Source organism: Indicator indicator, chromosome 2 (assembly GCF_027791375.1).
Source record: "Indicator indicator isolate 239-I01 chromosome 2, UM_Iind_1.1, whole genome shotgun sequence".
In the NCBI taxonomy this organism is placed as follows: Eukaryota; Metazoa; Chordata; class Aves; order Piciformes; family Indicatoridae; genus Indicator; species Indicator indicator.
The window spans coordinates 27,138,860-27,159,629 of NC_072011.1; the positions used below are offsets into that span (position 1 = coordinate 27,138,860).

Consider the following 20,770-nt stretch of genomic DNA (forward strand, 5'->3'; position numbering starts at 1 on the left):
TGCTCTGTTCAAACACTGATTATGTATGCCCTTTGGGACTGTTCGTGTATCTTAGCATGTGGCTCTGCTGTGTGACTGACCCTCAGGTGAGCACCACAGCTCTAGCCTGTATGGTTTGCAGGGGGAGTAAGACTGGCAGCTAGGGGGAAAGGAGCCAGCAAAAATGGAGTGTGCCTTGCCTGCTGCTTGGCTGCAAAGTGACAGCAGACAGTGGTGTGGAGTAGGAGGAGTAGATGAATGGTAAAGGCTGTGTAACCTGCTGCTGTGTGAGTAAAACTCAGTAAGAGCCAGGGCAGTAGAGCTCCTGCTGAAGCCTTTCAGGACAGAAACCTTCCACTTCCTCTTTGAGAAGCTCCTACTGTTTGCCCTTCCATGCACACTTAGGAAGAGTTTCCCACATGCCTTGTACGCTGGCTTTTAGGTGAAACTCTTGGACGCAAACTGTACCTTTCCATCCTGATGATAGGCCGTTGGCACCTCAAGAAGCTTTAGGTCAGGCCAACATTCTGAATGAGAGAAATGCTTGCAGACATGGCTGTGTCAAAGAAGTCAAACAACAGCAAAATATCACCTCCTGAGGCAGCCAGTACGGCCTATACTTACAAAGACCTGAGCAGAGAGATGAGTATGTGTAAAGGAACAACATGACCATGACTCTCCAAACAGAAATAACCTTGGGTGCTTTGCAGTTAGCAGGGGCAGGAGATGGTGAGCAGAAGTCTTTGGAGAATTCCTCCTCCTATGCAGCTGGCCTGAAGATGTCAATGAGACTGTCATTTGGTAATGGCTTTGAAGGGAACTGGTTCTGTCAGTGATCCTACATTGCTGGTGCCTCTGGAGATGGTAAGTGAGACCTTATAAGTATAGCATTCAAATATCACGACTGCATGATTCTGAGAGTTTTGCTTGCTAAGAGTTTTGCTATTTGCCTGGGCAGAGGGAAAAATCACCTACCAAACACTAGTAAACTACTGTTTTCTGTTGTGGACTCATGTGTCCACTGGAAGTAGTTACATGACAGTATGAGCCTGGGAGTCTCCACCTCCTCCCAAGCAACACACAACCACAGCTGAGATCTTTGGGCTTCCCACTAAAACCAAATCTGTGTAAGTTGTTCTGTGCCTCCATAGCCTTCCTACAAAGCCCCAACTCAACTGGCTGCTCAGTTGACTGTTCAAGATGCCATGTTTGGTCTTCAAGGCTGTGGTGTATGGTCAGAGGAAGCTTCAGGAGCAGGACACCTCCCACTCATCAAAGCAGCTGAGGGAGAGCTACCTGTTCATGTATGGTTTTATGTGAAGGTGAGCCAGAGAACAAGAGAGTGTTCTGAATGAGTGCTGACTGCTTTCAGTTTCCAGTATGCCCCCACAACCTGCTGATGGCTTCCAGACTATTTGCATGTGCAACACCACAGCCATGTGATCAACCCTAACCCACTGTGCTTGGGGAGGAAAAGGGACTGTTCAGCTGAAGCTCCATGTGGAAGTTGTGGAAGGCTGTGCATAGGATTTGCAGTTAGCCAGGTGCTGGCACTCTAATCCCCTCCTATGGGAGAGGCTCTGAGTAAGTGCTCTCTGCCTTCCATAGCTGGTACATACCATGGTTCCCCAGGGAACATTTTTTAAAGACCTAACAGTCTTTGTGGTGCTACCCATGATGTACATCGCTTCTCTATAGCTTTGAGGCCGATGCAACAAGTCTCACATACTTCTCCTTCCCCAGCTGGCCCCCTGCCTCTGCATTTCCAGAAAGGCAGCACCTTTTTAATCAAATGCTAATATTAGAAATTAACCACATTAACTAGATGCAGCCAAAAATTAAGCCTAAAATTTAGAGTAGGTTTCTGGATTGCTACAGTTCATAGAGAGAGTGGCACTTTGGAGGGACAGTTCTTGTCTAAAGCAATTATTTGAGTAAGGGAAAGATTGCCTTCTGCTCTCTGGTGACTATAGGGGAAGCAGAGATGACTAGGTCAGACCAGACACTGAAGTTTCAGTCTGATGAATCTCACCATTCCCTATTTTAACTTAAATACAGGCAGGGCCAGCCTTTATTATAATTTCTATTTCCTTTTACAAATATATATGTATATAATGAGCATGATAGGACTACTGTGTAGAGCAATAGAAAGATGGGTCCACAAAGTCCCAAAGTGGCTTCCAGAATTGATGGCATGGAAGTGCTGCCAAGATGGCTAAAAAACCCACACCTTCAATCCAAAGCATAGATGAAAGCAAAAATGTAAAACTAAGGAAAAAAAAAAAAAAAAAGCTCTCTGTGGGTTTTTCCCCTCTAATTTGTAGATAGATATAGACAATTTAAGCCTGGCTCTGCCTTTGTGGTCTGCATGACTTCATGCAGGAGTGTTTGGTTCTGCTTTGGATTACTGATGGCCTATGTTGTTCAGTATTTCTGTGTTGATAGATTTTGGCTAATAAGGCAGCAGGAGAAAAATACAGTTCCACTTTTCTAGAAAGCTGATTTTTTTTTTTTTTCTGAACACAAGCCAGTACAAAATATCCTTTTGTCTTTAGCTGGCATGTGTACCACATTGGTAATTTCTGGTTTCATGATGAGGATATTTTGGATTTGCAAACACCAGTTTATTTCACTGTTCCTGAAGTATCGTATGGTCTGCTTACAAATTTCATTGATTCTTGACCTCACTAGTTTGCATGTATCCACATATAAATTTGAAGGTAGCTAGAAAATTTGCTAAGTAATGCTGTCTTCCTGAAAACAGCATGAATTCAGATAATTTGCTGAATTGATGGAGATGGTGGCATATTTTTAACATAGAGCAGTGTCTGTACCCTTCAGTCTCATAGCTCAATCAGCTGTCAATCTGTTATTCTGTAAGAGTAATGTGATTATTCTGGTCACACTTTAGGACTGTAATGTTCCATATAGCTCCTCATTTTTGCATTCCTTGCTCTTGGAAATGGGATATTTGAATGAATATTGCTGAAAGGTGAAAGATGGGTTACCAGGAATGTGAAGTAAAACTGAATGAAGGATCTCTTACAGAGGCCCACCGGGAGCATGGTGGAAAGCAGAAAATGCAGACCTGCTTCAGGGACCTGACCTCAATGTTGCTTGGTGTTAACACCTCACACCAAACAAACAGCAACTTCTAAAGCCTTCCCACTGAAAGGAAGGCGGCTTACTAGTGGGGACAAATGCTCTTTGTGTCTTTTGAAAAGATCATGTGCTTCTAGGTGATCCTGCTTTTGGCAGGGGCGTTGGACTTCATTTCTGAAGGTCCCTTCCAACCTCTAACATTCTGTGATTCTGTCATTCTGATTTGGAAAATTTTGAACCTCTGCCAACAAGTCTGCATTGCTGACAGCAACAGGTAGTGGTGAGCCAAAAATGAGAAGCAAGGAAGGAAAGGCAAGAAAATTCAACCCCTTTCTTATACCTCAGTTCAGGAAACTCAGCACTTCTAATTTGTCTATCAGTTCCTGCACATAGCCCAGAGGGACAGGGCTGTCAGGCAGAGCACACACTTGGTGGTTTCATACATCTCCATAGTAACCGTTTCTGCTGTCACTCAAACCATTGTAGACCCAGTCATCACTTCTTTGGTGACAAAAAGTGATCTCACTCATAGGTCTCTGATGTAGGGAGCTGAGGCATACAAAAACAACTACAAAAATAAGAGCTGTTCCCCAGAGTGCTTGGCAGGCACCTAGTAAGCTAGGTGTGTTTGTGGTTCACAGTAACACTATGAGCTACTGCAAAGCTTTGGAAGGAAAAGTAATAGCCTTTACCACGCTGCTGGCTTTGTGCTTTGCTTACAGGTCACCCATAACATCAAGTAGGTACAAAAACACTTTGCAATTGTTGCTTTGCATGACCTCCCTATGAACAAAGACAGTAATCATCTTGGGATTTTAAGTGATCTCAGGGGCAAGGAGGCATGGTCTATCCAAATGTGTAAGAGAGGAATGTTTGAGATAATCTCGCTATTCCCTTGGCATTGCTACAAATTAAAACATGGAGATCTTTCTGTGACCTCAGAACCAGGCAGACTGCAGAGTGCCACATTAGAGAAGATTAGTATCATGTCCTGCCAGGAGACAACTTCAAGACTTCCCAACACCACATGTTCTTTTCAAGGAATGAGAGAGGCTACTAGTATTCTTTACATCACTCAATACCACTCTAAGAAGGCATCCCTTCAGTTAATACATACCCTACAACAAGAATCATGACATGAGACTATTCCAACTAACCTATAAATCAACATCAATTAAAGCAAATTACAGCATGGTTCTCACCTGTGTAATTTGTGTTAAATGCTTTCTAAATTATTAAATACTTTCGGAATTGTAAGCAGCTTTCTGTACTCCTTTACATTTTTCTACCCAGTGGACCAAATACAGCCATCACATTAATACTTGCAGGTGCTGCCATAATTGGTGCTGTTCCTCTTGCACCAAGTGCTGAGTTTGGAGCAGTTACCCCATACAGTAGTTTTACTTAAGGAGAAGGACATGACCCAGATTTCAGCTGAAATGAGTAAAATTAAAACTTCCAGGTTTGTTGCCATAGTTACTTAAAACCTACTGTTAAGGGCAGGGGGGTTGGGGGGGAGTAAGGGAGAAAGAAAGAAAGTAGGAAAAGAATAGAGTAATATGACAGTCAGGCTTAGGCTAGGTGATAAAGTGAGGCAGAGATCTTGAAAGGAGTAGGACCTCAATGATGACAGAGGAATTTAGTCAGGGAGCCAGTATTCTGGCTGCTAGTGGGTTGATCCTATGGACAGTGGTTATTTATATGTGGTTACCACAGTGACTAAATGCAAGGTACTGGCAGCTGCTAGATCAGCAAAAAGCATAAAGGAATTGGGTGGAGAGACAGACTTCTCCATGGTTTATCTAATAACGAAATTGCCTCATTTTAGAACACCAGACTGCTTGCTTGTTTGCTTTACAGAGACAGTGAAATTTGTAGTAATGTCTTACTCAGTCAGAATAAACATTTTAGCCTCTTCATAAGATGACAGCAGAAATACCCCAGTTCTGTAGAAGCAGAACTGCAGATGTATTAAATTAGGCAGTTATTACTGTCCTCCAAATGCAGACAGGATCAAAGCATCTTGTGAGACACAAGCTGAAAAACCTAAGAGAGCTGGTAACTGTGTTTGTGAATCTTTCCTATGCTGCCATTTTATGTTGTTGGTAGGCTGTCACGTTAGCATGAGCAAACAGGCCTCATTCATGGCTTTCTGCTAAGCCTGCCATTGAGTATATCACCCTAGTATTGTTTTTTATTATTCTTATCTCATTCTCTTATTCATGCTTTTCTTGACTCCATTTTGTTATAACTGGCATATAAAACAGTAACCTGTGTCTGTGGCAGTGTAATACAGGTTCATGCACACTGGAAACACACAGATGAAGTAAATGCATCTGATGATCTTAGTTGGACAATAATACAGTTTGTACCAGCATTCATGTGAGAGCTCTGAAGGCACTGGAGTTACTGGAAAACTGCTCTGTTCTAATCTCTGATTGTATTTTCTAAACACTTCACTTCTATGTCAAAATGTGTCTTTGTTCCAAGAACCAAACTCTGCCTTTCTTGCTGCTTTTTCTCAGCCTTTAATTTTTATTTTTAATTCCTTCTCTCCAACCCCAGTTCTCTACATTGCTATCCTTGCTCAGATGGCACCAGTGTATGTTGAGAATAAAAAAATAACTCATGATGTTATGAACCAGGTTTTACTTAGAACGTGTTTTCTCTGAGCTGGCAGGCTGTATTTGCTTTCTGGTTTTCTGCTGGTTTTAGAGTAAGGAAAGCTCACTTCTTGCTACCGGTATCATAGAAGCAAAATTAAATAACAACAACAAGACATACACAGTAGCATTACCAGAAATTATTATATACCATGAGACAGTTGTGGGAGGTTGAACAAAATTCACTCTAGGGAACTGTTATTCTCATTAAAGAAGCCTTGAAAGTAATTTCTTCTCCTGACTGCACAATTATAGTTATTGCTGTCTGTCCATTTTTACTGTACTACTAAATGACCTCCATATTTGAATTATGAATCAGCAAGCTTCCAGATCAAGGACACTTAATCATGTAATAGTTGAAGAAGTGGGTCAAGAGATCTCGTGCTCAAACTGGAGAAAAAGGGGGAACAACAGACGGAGTGAGTGTGCAGCTTTAGTTGTTTCCCACTTGAATTCCTAGGAGTGTCTAGCAGCACTTGCTCAGAAAGGTGAGAAATTCTTTTCTGTCTGAAAACTTGAGAGAAGACAGCAACTGATGCTGCAGCAGCAGTCACTGCAGCAAGACAGGAAAGACCACGTAGTTCCTAGTCTTGCTGTAGTGACCAGGATGTAGTACACACAGGAGAAGTTTCTAGTGGCAGGACATAAGCTACAGTTGAAAACTTACTAGGATTAAGCAAGCTGTGAAATTCAAATCAAATAGGTGTTCCAGAAAAACAGCATGTAGAGACAAGCCTTCTAATCATACAAATCCAATGCAAATACTAATCTCTAACTTTAGATTATGACTAATCAGTGCAACTGGCACAGTTCCATTCTTTTATCCAATGGTACCTGAGGCAAGAGGGAAAGAAAAGAAAAAGAAGGACAAAAGGAAGCCATTGGCTCCATTGAGATAGTCACACTGAAGAATATGAAAATCTCCATTCTCTTTAAAACGTTCTTTTTGGACTATCCCTGACAGCACCATCCCAAAATGGTCATATGCCAATGTGTCTCAGTATGAAGTGCCAGAGGATGAGGGTGCAGATGTATAGATTAACCATACAATTATTTATTTCAGTAATTCCTTATTTCTCCGCCTCAGGGTTCTCCCCCACCCCAAGCACCATTATTTAAACAAACTACGTAAATGGCTTGATAAATAATGATCTGAAGGACACAGGTCACAAGCCACTTTGTGGCACGCTGTCCATATAAACGTTTTTGTCACTAGGCAGACTGACAGGCTGTAGAATATCCACCTCAGGCCCAGGGTCCATGTCCCAGACTAGGCCCTGTCCCTTCAAGGCACTTGAAAGATGCTTTGCTCTACCCCTTCCCCTTTTTTATAGACGCTTGCATGGACTGCAGGAAGCATGACTGATTTAAAACCTAATGAAAGCAAGTTAGAGTTTAGAGCCCACTTTTTACCTGCAATTCACTCTTGCATTACTGCAGTATTAAAGAACTTGAGTCTTGAACAGTGAAGAGATATGGGGAAGAAAGGAAAGATAGAAGGAAGTATGTAAGAATGTATGGTGCAGGCAGCTACAAGGAAAATAAAAGAAAATAAACTATTGTAACTGGTGTTCCCTAGGTAGGGAAGTTAAGACAACCAGCAGCCAATGAATGATGATCAACACAGCAGGTGAGAGTATTCCATCTATTGCAAGCTTTATCGAGGAGCAGTCCAAAACACTACATACCTATGAAGCTCAAACTCACCTATATCATATTTCTGAAGATAATAACCTATAAGGTGCTAAAAGAATCAGTTATCCTTATTTGCTTCTATCTCACTACTCATTTATACAGAAATCTAATACTTTTTCTACTCCAGGAGATTTGGAAGGAGCGAAGATCACTAGTTGTGTGACAAGACAACAGCACTGAAGGGGTAGCTCTATGCATTAACTTTCCTAAAGGAACAAGTAGCAGTCAGCAGCAGTTTTAGGCATCCAGCAGGGCATGCCCTATAAGCCTCTTTCTTCTGTGCCTGTTAGAAATTAGCCATCATGGGATTAGGAACACAGTATAGGCCTAGGGTTAAAGCAGATGTTTTCTTTGACAAATCTTAGAATTGGTAGAATCCAGTATGTAATAATGACAGCTCTGAATTCAACTCTGCCTTATCACAGCAAGAATACTCATTCTCAGCCAAGTACCCACACCCCCTTTTTCCTTTGGGAGAAAGGGAGTTGCTAGGTATTAGGTAGGCCTGAACTCAGGCATAATACCAGGGTAAGAGATGGATAATACCATTTACTTTTCCAGCCTGTTTTTTGCTTCATGGTGTTGTGCTCCCATACTACAATTTCACTTCAGGATCAGTATTGCAATATGATAAACAAAACTTTTCAAAATGTTGAAGAGATTTATTGCCATTTGTAACATCTTTATTGTTAAATACGCTGCACTGGAATAAAATCCATCATATACAGTCTTTGCCATCTGTATCTTCAAAGCAATGCAACTTTCAGGCAGGCCGTGCAGGAAAGCCACTCTCCAAAATGAAGTCAAAAACTGCTGAAAGGCACTTTGTGTCCTTCAGATCCTAGACTCCAAACAAGTTTCTGCTTTTATAAGGATTACATACATCTAGAACAACTCAACAACTCAGTAGGAGAAAACCCCCACAATTTAGAACTTGTTACAGACTTTGTTGCCTTCCTTCATTCAGTGCTGTGCTTTTGTTTTTTTAAGTCTTTAATAATGTGCATCTTAAAAATTTATGTAATGAAGTCTCTTTACTGAGGAAAGGCATGCAGTAAGGGAAGAGGGATAGCTGGTCACTTCCAGGCTGCCTGTCTACACATTAGTTCTTGTGGATTAGCCAACCACTGCTTAAGTTAAAAAGAGAGACAGAGTAGGAATTAACGCACCCAAGTTAAATGGCTTTTAAGAAGATGTTAATATATAGAACAACGACACCACCTACAGTTCTGTTCATGGACCTCTGTCCTTGCTGATTTGGAAACAAGTTTTGTCAAACCATCATGGGCCACTTTCATAGACTGTTAGATACAAAAAATTGGTTTTCAAATATTACTTGTTATTTCAATGACTTCCTCTTTATTGAAAGGGTGGTTACTAAGGACCTATAAAGGCATCAAGACTTTAAATGCAATGGTTTACATTGCCAAGTAGTACTTTTTAAAAGGCAAGATTAAACAAAAAAAAATAGTAAGAGGATTCTTGGTGGGGGTTATTCATAATAGATGTTTCTGTTTTATCCCCACTTAACTGTCACAGCAATTGTAGATGGCAAGTCTTCCTTGGTTGTAATTCAGGATGAACACATTCCTTGGCTTATTTCAAGTTAGATATTTAGTTCTTTTTCTCCATCCTGCCAAGACAAGAACAGCTTTTGTAAGAGTAAATATTGAACTACAATTGTTATAAGAAAATCTGGACTTAGAGTAGAACTTTAGGAATGAAAGACGTCTGCCCAGTTATTTATGCAAAGGCAGTTTGCCTGCTGTTTTGCTCAGTCTAATTTTTTAATTCATAGTTAAGGAGGCTTTATCCTCCCATAAGCTCCACACAGTTTTATTGGTGCATAAGTGAGAAAAGCCATAATCCTTACTCATCGGCAGTGTCTGGGCTGGTGTCTGCACTGCTTGCTACACAATAAAGGTGTGAGACTGCTTGCAGTCACAAGAAGTTGAATCTACCCCACTTATAGAACAGTCAGCTTAGAGGCATTTTGTTTGATTTCTCTTTCAGACATAGAAAACCCTTCAGAGTTTTATGGATGTCTGCATCTCAGGAATTAGTTACCAAGATGGACACACAGAGACTAATCAACATAATACATGAAACAAAACCTAAAATAGCCAGCAGCTGCTGAAAGCTGTCTACATCCATGGCCTTTTCTGTGTGTGCACTCCTAAAAAGCTTCAAAGGATGTGCAAGGCAACAAGTCATAGTTCAGCTTACTGACAAAAAGCCTGTTAATAGGTTTGCAAAAGGTAATGAAGCTTATGACCTCCCTTTCTAAAGGGTGACTTGCCTGTGTTTGATCAGTCGTCCTCCTTGAATAAGTTGTGCAACTTCATTAGTCAAGTGGCATGCAAAAAGAAGCCAGTTCCGTGGCTGCACTTTGTAGGCAAATCTCATGAAAGTCAAGGAGTAACAACACAGTGCTGCAAAACATGACAGGTATTTAGTATGTTATTTTTGATGCTTGTGTTTTGTTGAGGCATAATTTTTATACTAACAGAATGTAATAAGTATAACACTTCTCAGAGCTTTTGAGTTTTCCACTAGTTCTATATTGAGGATCCAATGCATGAAAACAAGCAGCAGTGCTCATTTTTGCTACACATGAAAGCCTACAGGGCTGCAGCTTTTTACCAAAACTCATTTTCCTGTCATGCAACTGAAGCCTTTTTAGTTTATTACCTAAACTATCTCAGCCACAGAATAAAAATTAATCCAAATGAGACATGGTTTGTCCTATACAATTATTCTGACAATTTCTAGGACAGAGTAACTTAAAAAATGCTAATTACTTGAATATATTTCTTCCTAGGAATATTCTAAAATGGACTTTAAAAGAAGGAGGTTTACATCACCAGCAAATCATGATCATTCAGAGCATAAAGCTTTGTTACCTGCTTTCCAGGAAGATGAGAAATAATTTTAATCTACTCGCCTATCATAATTACATTTAAATGCCGGAAATTACAACTCAAGAAGTCACTAGTTTTGTGTAGTTCTGACAGGTTTAAAGATAAAAAATAAAACTGGGAAATTAATTGCTCAAAGAAAACAGCTTTTTATTAAGTACAGAACAGAACCTAGCAGATGGAAATAAATAAATAATGTACACACATGTACAACCCTATATGTACTTGTAAAAATTGAGAGTGTTTTGACTTTACTGAACTGGGTAGTTGCTACCAAGACACTCTGTGTAAAACAGTTTCACTATATCAGAGACTAGTTAAACTAGTCTTCCAACTCAAGGAGACTAAATTACTGAATTACCCTAAGAAACTACTGAGAATAAGGCTGTAAATTTCCTTAACTCAAAGGCATTTTGCTTCAGGGAGAAGAATTACTTGTAATTAAGTTATTAACTGAGCTAAGGAAGTGACATAATGCCAAAAAATAAGCTAATTAATTAAAGCTATCATATTTATGATCCTAGAAAAGTATTTGAACAATAAAATTCAGAAGGAGACATGTAGACAAAAATTTTATGTGTTCCAAAAAAGCTGGAAAAACTATCACTTACGCATTTCAAAAGGAATTTTCACACCATTTTGTTAAGTCACACTAGCCTGTCAAAGGTAACTGCTTTAACTGAGTTAATGCCCCTCAGCTGCTGTATGAAACCTGCAGACCAAGCATTACCAGTTCTTCACTTTGTCACTGTTGATAGTTAAGTCACACACTAACCACAAGGCATCACTGTTCTTGATACAAAAACTAAAGTTGGGTGAAGAGATGCATTTCTGAACAAGTGCATACAGTAGCATAAGATACCAAAAGAAGTATACATTGGGAGTCAGATGGTGATCAAAACTGCTGAGATTCAAGACCTGCCTCACTCCCCTCATTACTGGAAAGCCCTCTGAAAGAGAGCTCTGCAACTTTTCAGTATTTCAGTTTTCAAATGGTCTCTGAATTTATTTAACAAGACATTTGGTATCTGTGTCTGCTTTGAACACAAGTCTGCAAGCAACTGATAATGTATCACTGCTTGAAAGACAAAATCTGTGTTCTGCAGGTCAGTTTATTGACAAGAAGTTTGTCTTGGGTCTTACCAAATGTCATTCGGCCACTAATGATTTCTGGAGATTTCTTCATGTCATTAATAGCAGCAACAGGAAGTCCCCAGTTGGCAACTGGCCCCCAAAAGTGCTGTAAAGAGGGAAGAAGAAAATGAAGTTACACAGAAACACAGATGACCTGCAGTTTTCTGATAGTTTTCTTTAGCCACATGAAGCTGCACTGGACAGGGTTATGGGTAAAATTCCAAGTTAAGACAAGACTACTTTTGATGTAAGAGAAACTAAACACTTTTAGCAGGATCTAGTTTTCAAGATGAAAGGAGGAACACACTGAATCTTCTTGCAGACTGGAAAGGAACTATTGTAGGCCACTGAAATGCAGTTTTGTATAATTAGAGAAGTCCTATCTGTACTTCTGTAAAGCCCTCAACACAATCCCCCACAACATCTTTCTCTCTGAATTGGAGATACAGATTTGATGGGTGGATTGTGGATAATGAATTGGTTGGATGGCCATGTCCAGAGGATCATGGTCAAAACCTCAATGTCCTGATGGAGATGGGTGACAAGTGGTGTCCCTCAAGTGTCTGTACTGGGACCAGTGCTATTTAATAGCTTCATCATGACAGTGAGATCAAGTGCACACTCAGCAGTTTGCAGATGACACCAAGCTGAGTAGTACAGCTTAAATGCCAGAGGGACAGGATGTCATCTAGAAGGGCCTGGACAAGCTCAAGTGGGCCTCTGTGAACCTTATGAGGTTCAATGAGGTCAAGCGCAAGGTTCTACAGTTGGGTCAGGGCCTGACCCAACTGCAGAACCTTGCACTTGGCCCTGCAGAGAAAGACTTGTGGGTGCTGCGGGATGAAAAGCTGGACATGAACCAACAATGCATGCTTGCAGTCCAGAAGGCAAATTGCATTCTGGGATGCATCAAAAGAAGCATGTCTAGCAGATCAAGAGAGGTAATCCCACTGTGATGCTCCACTCTGGTGAGACCTCACCTGAAGTACTATGTCCATCTCTGGGAATTTCAGCACAAGACACAGGCTTGTTGGAGCATAACCAGAGGTGGGCCACAAAAATGATCTAGGGGTTGGAGCACATCTCCTATGAGATTAGGCTAAGAGAGTTGGGGTTTTTCAACCTGGTGAAGAGAAAGCTCCAGGGAGACCTTATTGCAGCCTTTCACCACCTAAAGGGAATATGTAAGAAAGATGGGAACAACCTTTTAGCACAACTTGTTGTAACAGGACAAGGGGTAATGGTTTTAGACTAAACAAGGGTAGATTTAGATTAGATAAAAGGACGAAATTATTTAAAACAAAGGTGGTGAAACACTGGACCAGGTTTCCCAGAGAGGTGGTAGATGCCCCTTTCCTGGAAACATTAAAGGTCAGGTTGATTGGTAACTGAGCAACCTAATCTAGTTGAATATGCCCCTGCTTATTGTAGGGGTTGGGATTAGATAACCTTTAGAAGTCCCTTCCAACCTAAAACATTCTGTTTCTGTGACTCTTTACCTCAGCCATTATTAAGCAATCCAGTAGGTATAATCATATAATAACCTCAGATTTACAGCTCACTTCTGTGCAGAGAACTAGCATTCATTTCTTTCAAATAATGCTCCTCAACAGTGTAAAGAGAACACAAGGAATTGCTGAAAAACTGCTTTTATGCTGAGGATCAAGAAATGCTCAGCAAGCATCTTCGAAGTGCTTACACCATCTCTTTGAAGAGCAGAGCCATGCAACCAAACCAAACTGTTACCTACAGCTTCATATGCAATAGTTGAAACAACTTTGTGATTATCAGCTTTGTGAAGCAGCTCAGTGATTAGACAGACATAAGAGTAGAACAGTTAGCTACAGGTGTGTAAACAGAAAACAGAGACAAGTAGTAGAAAGAATCAAGTTAGACAAACTTGAGATTGTATCAACAATCTCAATTTGAGTACAGTCTAAGAGGCTCTAAACTGAGAGCGTTATACATCCAATTTCTACTACTGCAGCAAGTGACTTCAGTAGAATTCTTTCCACAGAAGCAGCATGCAGTACTTGTACCCACTTCCTAATGGGAAACTAAGTAACATGGCCAGATATGGCAAGAGAGATGCACTTTGCAGGAAAAAGCTTTGTGGGTACATCTATTCTTTTATTGCTTCCCCTAATTGTAACACTGCAGATATTCAAATCACTTGGAATTGTCAGGTGAATATTTATGTTTCTGGCAATTTTAATTCCAAGATACTCTTTTGATAGTTTGGATACTAGCATGTAACACTACAGTGAGATTAAAAGGCACACTTGCTTCCTGCAGATTTGGGTTCCAATACAAGAAACTTAAATTATCTTTTTTTCTATACTTCTTTTAGTTGTATACACTGTTTTGATAGTTTAACCTTAGTGCAACATGCAAACAATGTAGGATTTTTGCAAGTGTGTATAGAACATGCATGGGTCCAAACTCAGACTTTATTTTGTAGGCTGCAATAAATGCATTTGTTGATTACATTCCTACTGATGGGAAAATTTAAATCTAATGGTTAAAGCAGCTTAAGCACATCAGATAACATGGCATAACAGAAAAGTTGCATGGCTACATGGTATTTACACTGTTAGTGTAAAGAAATGTACCTATTACATCCCTTACACAGAAGATGTAGCAACAGAACAAAAACATTCACAAAAAACAAAGTCAGCAGCACACAAGATGTTGGTTTAAGAGACTTTAATGTAGCTATTTAAATAAATTAAAGGGACAGTAAGAGGACTAGAAACAAACATCTAGTTAAATAACCATTTGCAGTGAGACAGGAAGACAACTTGTGTTAGCATAACCACACTAAAGCAGACTGCAAAAGGTAACTGGTGAGGCAGTATGTGTACTTAGGTTTTTACAGTCACTTCAGGAGCCTCATTTGAACAACTGTAGTTTCAGAAAAACAGGTTTTCAATCGTGATTTTTTTGAATCTGTGAAACAATTACAGCTCAAGAATCTTAGTCATGATTTCTGTTCTGAAAAGTAAACCAGGCCAACTTGGCAGTTTTACTTAACTGTCACTAGGACATAAATAAATAATACACTATAAACTATGGACCACTTCCAGCTCAGACTGCGCAAGCTGAAGAATCATCAGTTCACATTCCAGCGGCATGGCTCCAGCGCCTTTCATCTGCTGCCCAGGTAGGTAGATTTGGAACTCTCACTTGAGATGGTTATGCAGTTTTAAGTACTTCTAGGCAGGCAGCCTTTTCATGTTTCCACACAAAATAATTAATCTACACCTGTACTGTTTGTCTTTGGTCTACACAGAAGAGAAAGTCTTCTGTAACATCATGATTCACAGTGTAACAGGCATAAAATACCACTCCCAGTTTCAGGAGCAAACTCAGGGAAAGAAAGTCTGTAGCCAGAGTTATATTGCACTATTTATTGTCTGAAGTAAAGCTGGTTAAAAATAAGCCAGGTAGTTCAGTACCAGTATTGTTGCTATGCAAAAGAATAGCTCCAGATTGATCTGGTCTCCTTAGCAAAGGAGATAGAAGAAATGAAGCCCCCTTAATTTTGTAGTGATCACTTTACAAGACATCTGAAGGAGCTAATGTTTGGTCACCTTAACCTCAGACTTCTGAATAAATATTACTAGCGCATCACTCCTGAATGTTTGCAGTATGCTTTTCAGATGTAGGCAAGGTTGTAACAGTGCTGGGGCAAAAAGACTGCAAGTTACTGAAGTTAGTGAGAACAAGAAACCAGGAATCTCCTCTCTGTTTTCTTACCGTACTGTTCAAGTGGGCCATCATCGTTTCCATTAAAAAAGAAAACAAACATGGAAGAAAAAAGAAAAAAAATGTTAGTTTCTTTCATTATTAACATAGAAAGAATTATACCACAAACAGAAAATAGGCAGAAGCTGGAAAACTGCTGTTGTACCAACCTTGCTTAATGCAACAGCATTTAAAAACCTATTTATTTCAAGAGCTGTCATTGTGACAAATGTTTGTTGTTCAAGTATTTTTTTCCTAGCAAGATAAAATCCCATTACAGTCTGTGGAAGACATTTGTCCCCCATAGACTTCAAAGCCTCCAAAATCCCACACCGACTACTTTAAAAGGATGCCAAAAGCCATACAAGTTTGTCATGTTACAGTTCCTTTGTGGAAGTTTTGAAAAAGCTACCTGGAATTCTCCATACCCACATAAGTAGGTCAAACCAAGCACTGCCACAAATCTTACTGTCACTAAGTTCAGGCCAACTGTGGCTGTACTAAACACAAGCTATGACAAATTTTCAGTAATCTAACATGCAGTTACACTACAGTTGTGTATGGGATCATTTAAGTAATCACAGAGGTACTGAATTATATATATAATAACTTAGTAAACTGTTTGAAAGCTAGCATATACTTAAGACTCTTTGCTATTAACACCTTTTTTTAATGCTTCAGAACTTTCAAATATTCTCTACTATGGATAGTGGTAGGGCTCAGTTCTGAATTATGACTTAAAAAAAGCCAGCTACTAATAGCCTACTGCTGACCAATTGCTACTTATCTACTCTTGCCCTGAGATGCAGAACATTTCATAACAGTCTTATGCTGATTTCCATCTTAGAAAACTGTTTTACAAATGGTTACAGCAAGGGAACAACCAGGTCTACTTAGGAAATGACAATGCACATTTCAGTGAGTCTTTGTTACAAGCCAGACACTGTTCAAGATCTCAGAATGGCTGGGATTGGAAGGGACCTTTAAGAGTCATCTGGCCCAAACCCCTGCAATAAGCAGAATCAGAATAAGAATCAGAATCAACCAGGTTGGAAGAGACCTCCAAGATCATCAAGTCCAACCAATCAGGGACATACTCAACTAGATCAGGTTGCTCAGAGTCTCAATCAATCTCATCCTTAGTGTTTCCAGGAAGGGGGCATCTATCACCTAAGTACTTAAATACTGGAAGGTGGCAATAGTCTCCCCAGAACCTTCTCCAGGCTGAACAATCCTACCTCTCCCAGCCTGTCCTCATAATATTTCATTCCTCTTACTAATTTTTGTGGCTTTCCTCTGGACTCACTCCAACAGGTCCCTGTTGTCCCTGTCTTCCCTGGACTAAGGGCACTAGAGGTGAAATATGCTTTGTTAGGGTGTCTTTGACTAGTCTAACCACTTGGATTTTGTTTTCTTATTAACTGCAGTGCAGCAATAATTAACTGAAGTTCACAAGACAACTGCACACTTTGCTTTCTTCATAAAACCTTAACAAGTTGAGATGTGTCTCTTGGCATAATGTTTTTGTGCTAACAGAAGTCAACCTCCATTTTTAGAGTTGAAGTTGTTTCCATGCACCGCCATCCCCTGAAGTGGAAAGAGTTTTACCTTCTTTAGAGGATTTGGATTGTTTTGGAAGAGTTGTATTTTTCATTTCTGCAAGAGTTAGACTGTTTATTTCTCAGAGCATACGAGACAATGCCAGCAGGCACTGTGTCCTTCAGTTTCTAGCACAGACCAGTAGAGGACTTAAGTTCTTACATTCTTCTGTTTAAAGATTTACTAATGAGAACCAAAGACCAGCTAATTCTAGTCGTACCACTGATGATACCTGTTTTGAGGTTAATTTCAATTAAAAAAAAAAAAAGGCCCTAGACAGCTTACATCAATACAAGTGCTCAAGCTTTACAAGGAACAAAGTACCTAACTATTTCAAAGCCATCTACAGTAACAGAGTCACTACTTTTGTATTACTGCTGAGTCATTAGGAAAAGTCACTTCAGAAGTGCCCCAAAAGATGGCGCACTCTGTTTTCTACCAGAAGACTTTGGGACTCCTTGGGATTCATGACATGAGTACAGTAGTTTAAGCTTCTACAAGAAGATGCCAAGGCTTGTCAACAGTGGCATATAGTGGCCTTCACCCTCAAAAGAGGAAAAGCATCTTACTGAGTATTTTTTTAGAAGATAGTGTTTTAAACTGTTAAGATAGAAACTAAGTGGACTCAGCTGCCTACTATTTTTAGCTTAGATAATACAACTTTAGTGATAACTGGTATTTGTAGGATCTGTGCCACTTCAAGTTTCATATGCTAATCAGCTAGTTTTAAATTAACATTACTGCTGCATTTCACAAGAAGCAGGAAAATCTACCTACAGTTTACAGTCTTACTATGCTTACTTTAAAACATGGTTAGGGTAAAATCTGTACTTACATGATTTACAGTTATTCAGATCCCTATCAAATCACCACTTCAGAGAAGTCAGATATGAAACTGGCAGAACATGTAGTTATTACTGACAGTTTTAAAGGCAATTTATCTTGCTTCATTGTGCACGATCCAAATGCTAACCCATGACGTAATGCATCTCTCAGATATCCACCTGAGAAAAGCATCATGCATTCATTACACTTGCTTTTGTGTTTTCAAGTTATGAAGCTGAAACAGAGTTATTTATTCCTATAGACGTCTACAAGTTTTGATTGCCCCAAGCCATAATAATAGAACATTCAATTCCACTGCTTTGGGTGACTACAGGTATTCTACTTAGGGCAAGCAATTTAAAGCACAACACTGGTATAATAAACTGTCTTAATTCATCATTTTACACAAACAAGTTTCACATTTATAAAGTGGTGCTTAGATGCCAATTTCTAGAATAGATACCATAGCATCAGAGCTTTGAGGAAATTCTCGTTCTGTGAGCAAGACAAGAAGGGAATTTTATTCAGGATAGAGTCCTGCATTCTGGGGAAGCAAGAGCCTTCAGGAAGGAATGTAACAAAAAAGAGCTCTAAAGCAGACACATTTCTCCTATGGAGAAGACAGACTACAGTCTTTTGTTGCCTGTTATCTAACTCTTAAACTCAAAGCCAACAACTTAGCCCTATCATGTAGAGCAACTGACTTTGGCCCTTCATGACACTCAACAACAGAAGTACAAATGAAGCAGGCATCTTTGTACATAACAAGGCAGAACACATCCCACAAATGTAGAATCCTGTGGCATACCCTTTTTTTTTTTTTCTAATAGTTTTATATAGATAGCTTATTTCAAGTCTAGAATTAAGATGAAATACAGCTGAAAAGCTACTTTCTCAGTCTTTGGTAAAGAAAGAGATACTTCCAGGAAGTAACTATGATGGTGTTAGAAAACAGCTGGTATCTCTTCCAGATTTTTGCTTGCTTTTCTAATTAAGAAGCAGACTACTGTTTTACTGGACATTTACACACTTCACACAAAATCTGGTACAATTAACTAAAAATTAACATTAAAATGCATCTATCTTCTAGACTTTCAAAAGGAATCCAGATAGAAGTCTACTCTGAGGTTTTTGGGTTTTTTTTCAGGGATATTCTCTTCCTTGCCATATTTTACTTATCTTTTTGCCTGACAGTTACTGTGGAACTCCATTTTGCAAATGCCAAATGGACCCTACTACTTACTGAGCTTTTATATTATAATCCCTTTTCCATTACTGGCTTACACCATATCATACTACTTTAACTGTGTTTCTCAGATAAAGACACATACTCCTACATACTTGCTCAACATTAAACATCAGTTGAAATAGACATAGGTAGAATAGCAACACCTATAGAGAAAGGTTGCTCAACCACCTTTATTAGAAGAGCCCATTTTTATTTGTCAGGTTTTGCTGAACTGCTTGTCTGCCAAGGAAACTTTCAGCTTGCCTACTTGCAATAGTTCCAGTACAGCAGTTCAACCAGATTTAAGAAAGTATGCTGCAACTGCATCTTCAAGATACCCATGTGATTTCAGTTCAGGCACCATACCCCTTACCACAGCACACAAACTAAAACTTGACACTAGTGTTGAGCTGTCTGTGAGGTGACTTAAGCCACACTCCCAGAAAGTGGGACAAGCCTCGGAAAAATGCACCTATTTATGCATACCCAGGAGATCTAAATGAAAGATCTTAAGACTGTATCTGCGGCCAACCTTGCTTCTGCCCACAACTGCGCTCTTTATGTCCTTGCTGCAGGCAATGGTCAGTGTCCATGCCCCGGCTTCTGTGCCTGCTGCCACCTCTGTCCCCCCAGGGAAGGCCTGTCTGCTGAGAGGACGCACTCCGCGCTGGAAGGAGCCGATGGGTTTCCCAGTCGCCAGAAGAAAGATCACAGGGAAGGACAGCTGCCGCGGCAGTTTCAAACCGCATCGCTTCGCTTCAAGGTCAAACCCGGACTGCCCGAGCCGGGATGGGCGGGAGACTGACAGCCCTGACAGCCTCCGCAAGCCGACTTGACGGACGACAGGGACGCATTGGCACCGCAACGACATGGCAAGCCTCGCGCCCCCACAACCATCCCCCTCGGCACCTCCGCGCCGGCTTCGTCCTCCCGCGACGGGAGCTGGCGCCCTCTCGGGCCCCTTCTCCCCTCCTCCCTCCGCTCAACTGCTGGAGAAGGGTGACCCCGGTAGAGGTCAAACGGCGTCTCTCAGCCGCCGCCGTCTTAGGTGCCTCAAAGCTGCGAGGAACGGGGGCGGGTGTTGAAGGGACGCCGACCCCCACCACTCGCCCGGGTAGAGCTGCGAGAGCTGCCGCCCGAGGCAGAGGCGAGAGCGGCAGCCAGTAACGACCCTCGCCCCGCGCTCACCTCATCAGGTAGTCCCTGAACTCCTTGCTGCGTACATAATCCACGGCCTTGCGGCCCAGTGCCCCCGCCATGGCAGCCCTAGGTGGCAGGAAGCACACAAACCGCTCCTCTCGCACACTGCCACCACCTGCAGCAGTGACAAGTCCCCCAAGCCCCGGCCCGGCGCTCGCTTTACGGCAACGCCCGCGCCACCGCCCCCTCCGTCACCATGGTGCTCTCGGCACCTATTGGCTGCGGCAGCCCCACCTCCCTCCTCCCGAGCTCCGAAACCGCAGGGATGGCCATGGGGAAGGGAAAATATAGGATGCCGTAAAGTAACGCGGCAGGAGAAGGGGGTAAATTATCGCAAAGCACGACGAAGAGGGTCATCATCTGCTGAGCTGCCGGCATTCCTCTGCAGCCCGCAGGGAAGAGTCGCGCGGCGACTTTTCAAGCCACTATTGGCTGTAGGGCTGAGGCTAGTGGCTTCCCATTGGGCTGTTGTGTGTCGCTCCGCCCCTCCGGTGGCGCGTGTCAATGGCGCTGCTGGGCAGTGCTCGCTGCTGAGCTGTGGGCGGGGGTGTGAGGGAAGCGTGGGGGTGTGCATCCGCAGCCCTTCCAGTACGCGGTGCTACTGAGTGGCTGCTCGGATTGCGGTTCGCTTGTCCGCGACCTGGGTCGAGTGAATCCCGCGCAAAGCCAGCGCCTGCTCA

General features: G+C 41.3%; 1 protein-coding gene across 2 annotated transcripts; it reads right to left on the reverse strand.

Annotated features, from left to right (window-relative positions):
- Nucleotides 1–8,106: 8,106 nt before the first annotated feature.
- Nucleotides 8,107–20,224, reverse strand: MPC1 (mitochondrial pyruvate carrier 1). Of its 2 annotated transcripts, XM_054395527.1 has the most exons (5): nt 20,079–20,224; nt 15,251–15,254; nt 11,501–11,597; nt 9,739–9,871; nt 8,107–9,072 (listed from the first exon to the last, which is right to left on the reverse strand). In XM_054395527.1, the coding sequence occupies exons 1-5, from the start codon at nt 20,147–20,149 to the stop codon at nt 9,054–9,056; spliced, it is 324 nt and encodes a 107-aa protein (XP_054251502.1). In that variant the 5' UTR covers nt 20,150–20,224; the 3' UTR covers nt 8,107–9,053. The 2 variants fall into 2 exon arrangements, with proteins under 2 accessions (XP_054251502.1, XP_054251510.1); XM_054395535.1 differs by lacking the exon at nt 8,107–9,072 and having other exon boundaries at nt 9,745–9,821.
- Nucleotides 20,225–20,770: the final 546 nt, after the last annotated feature.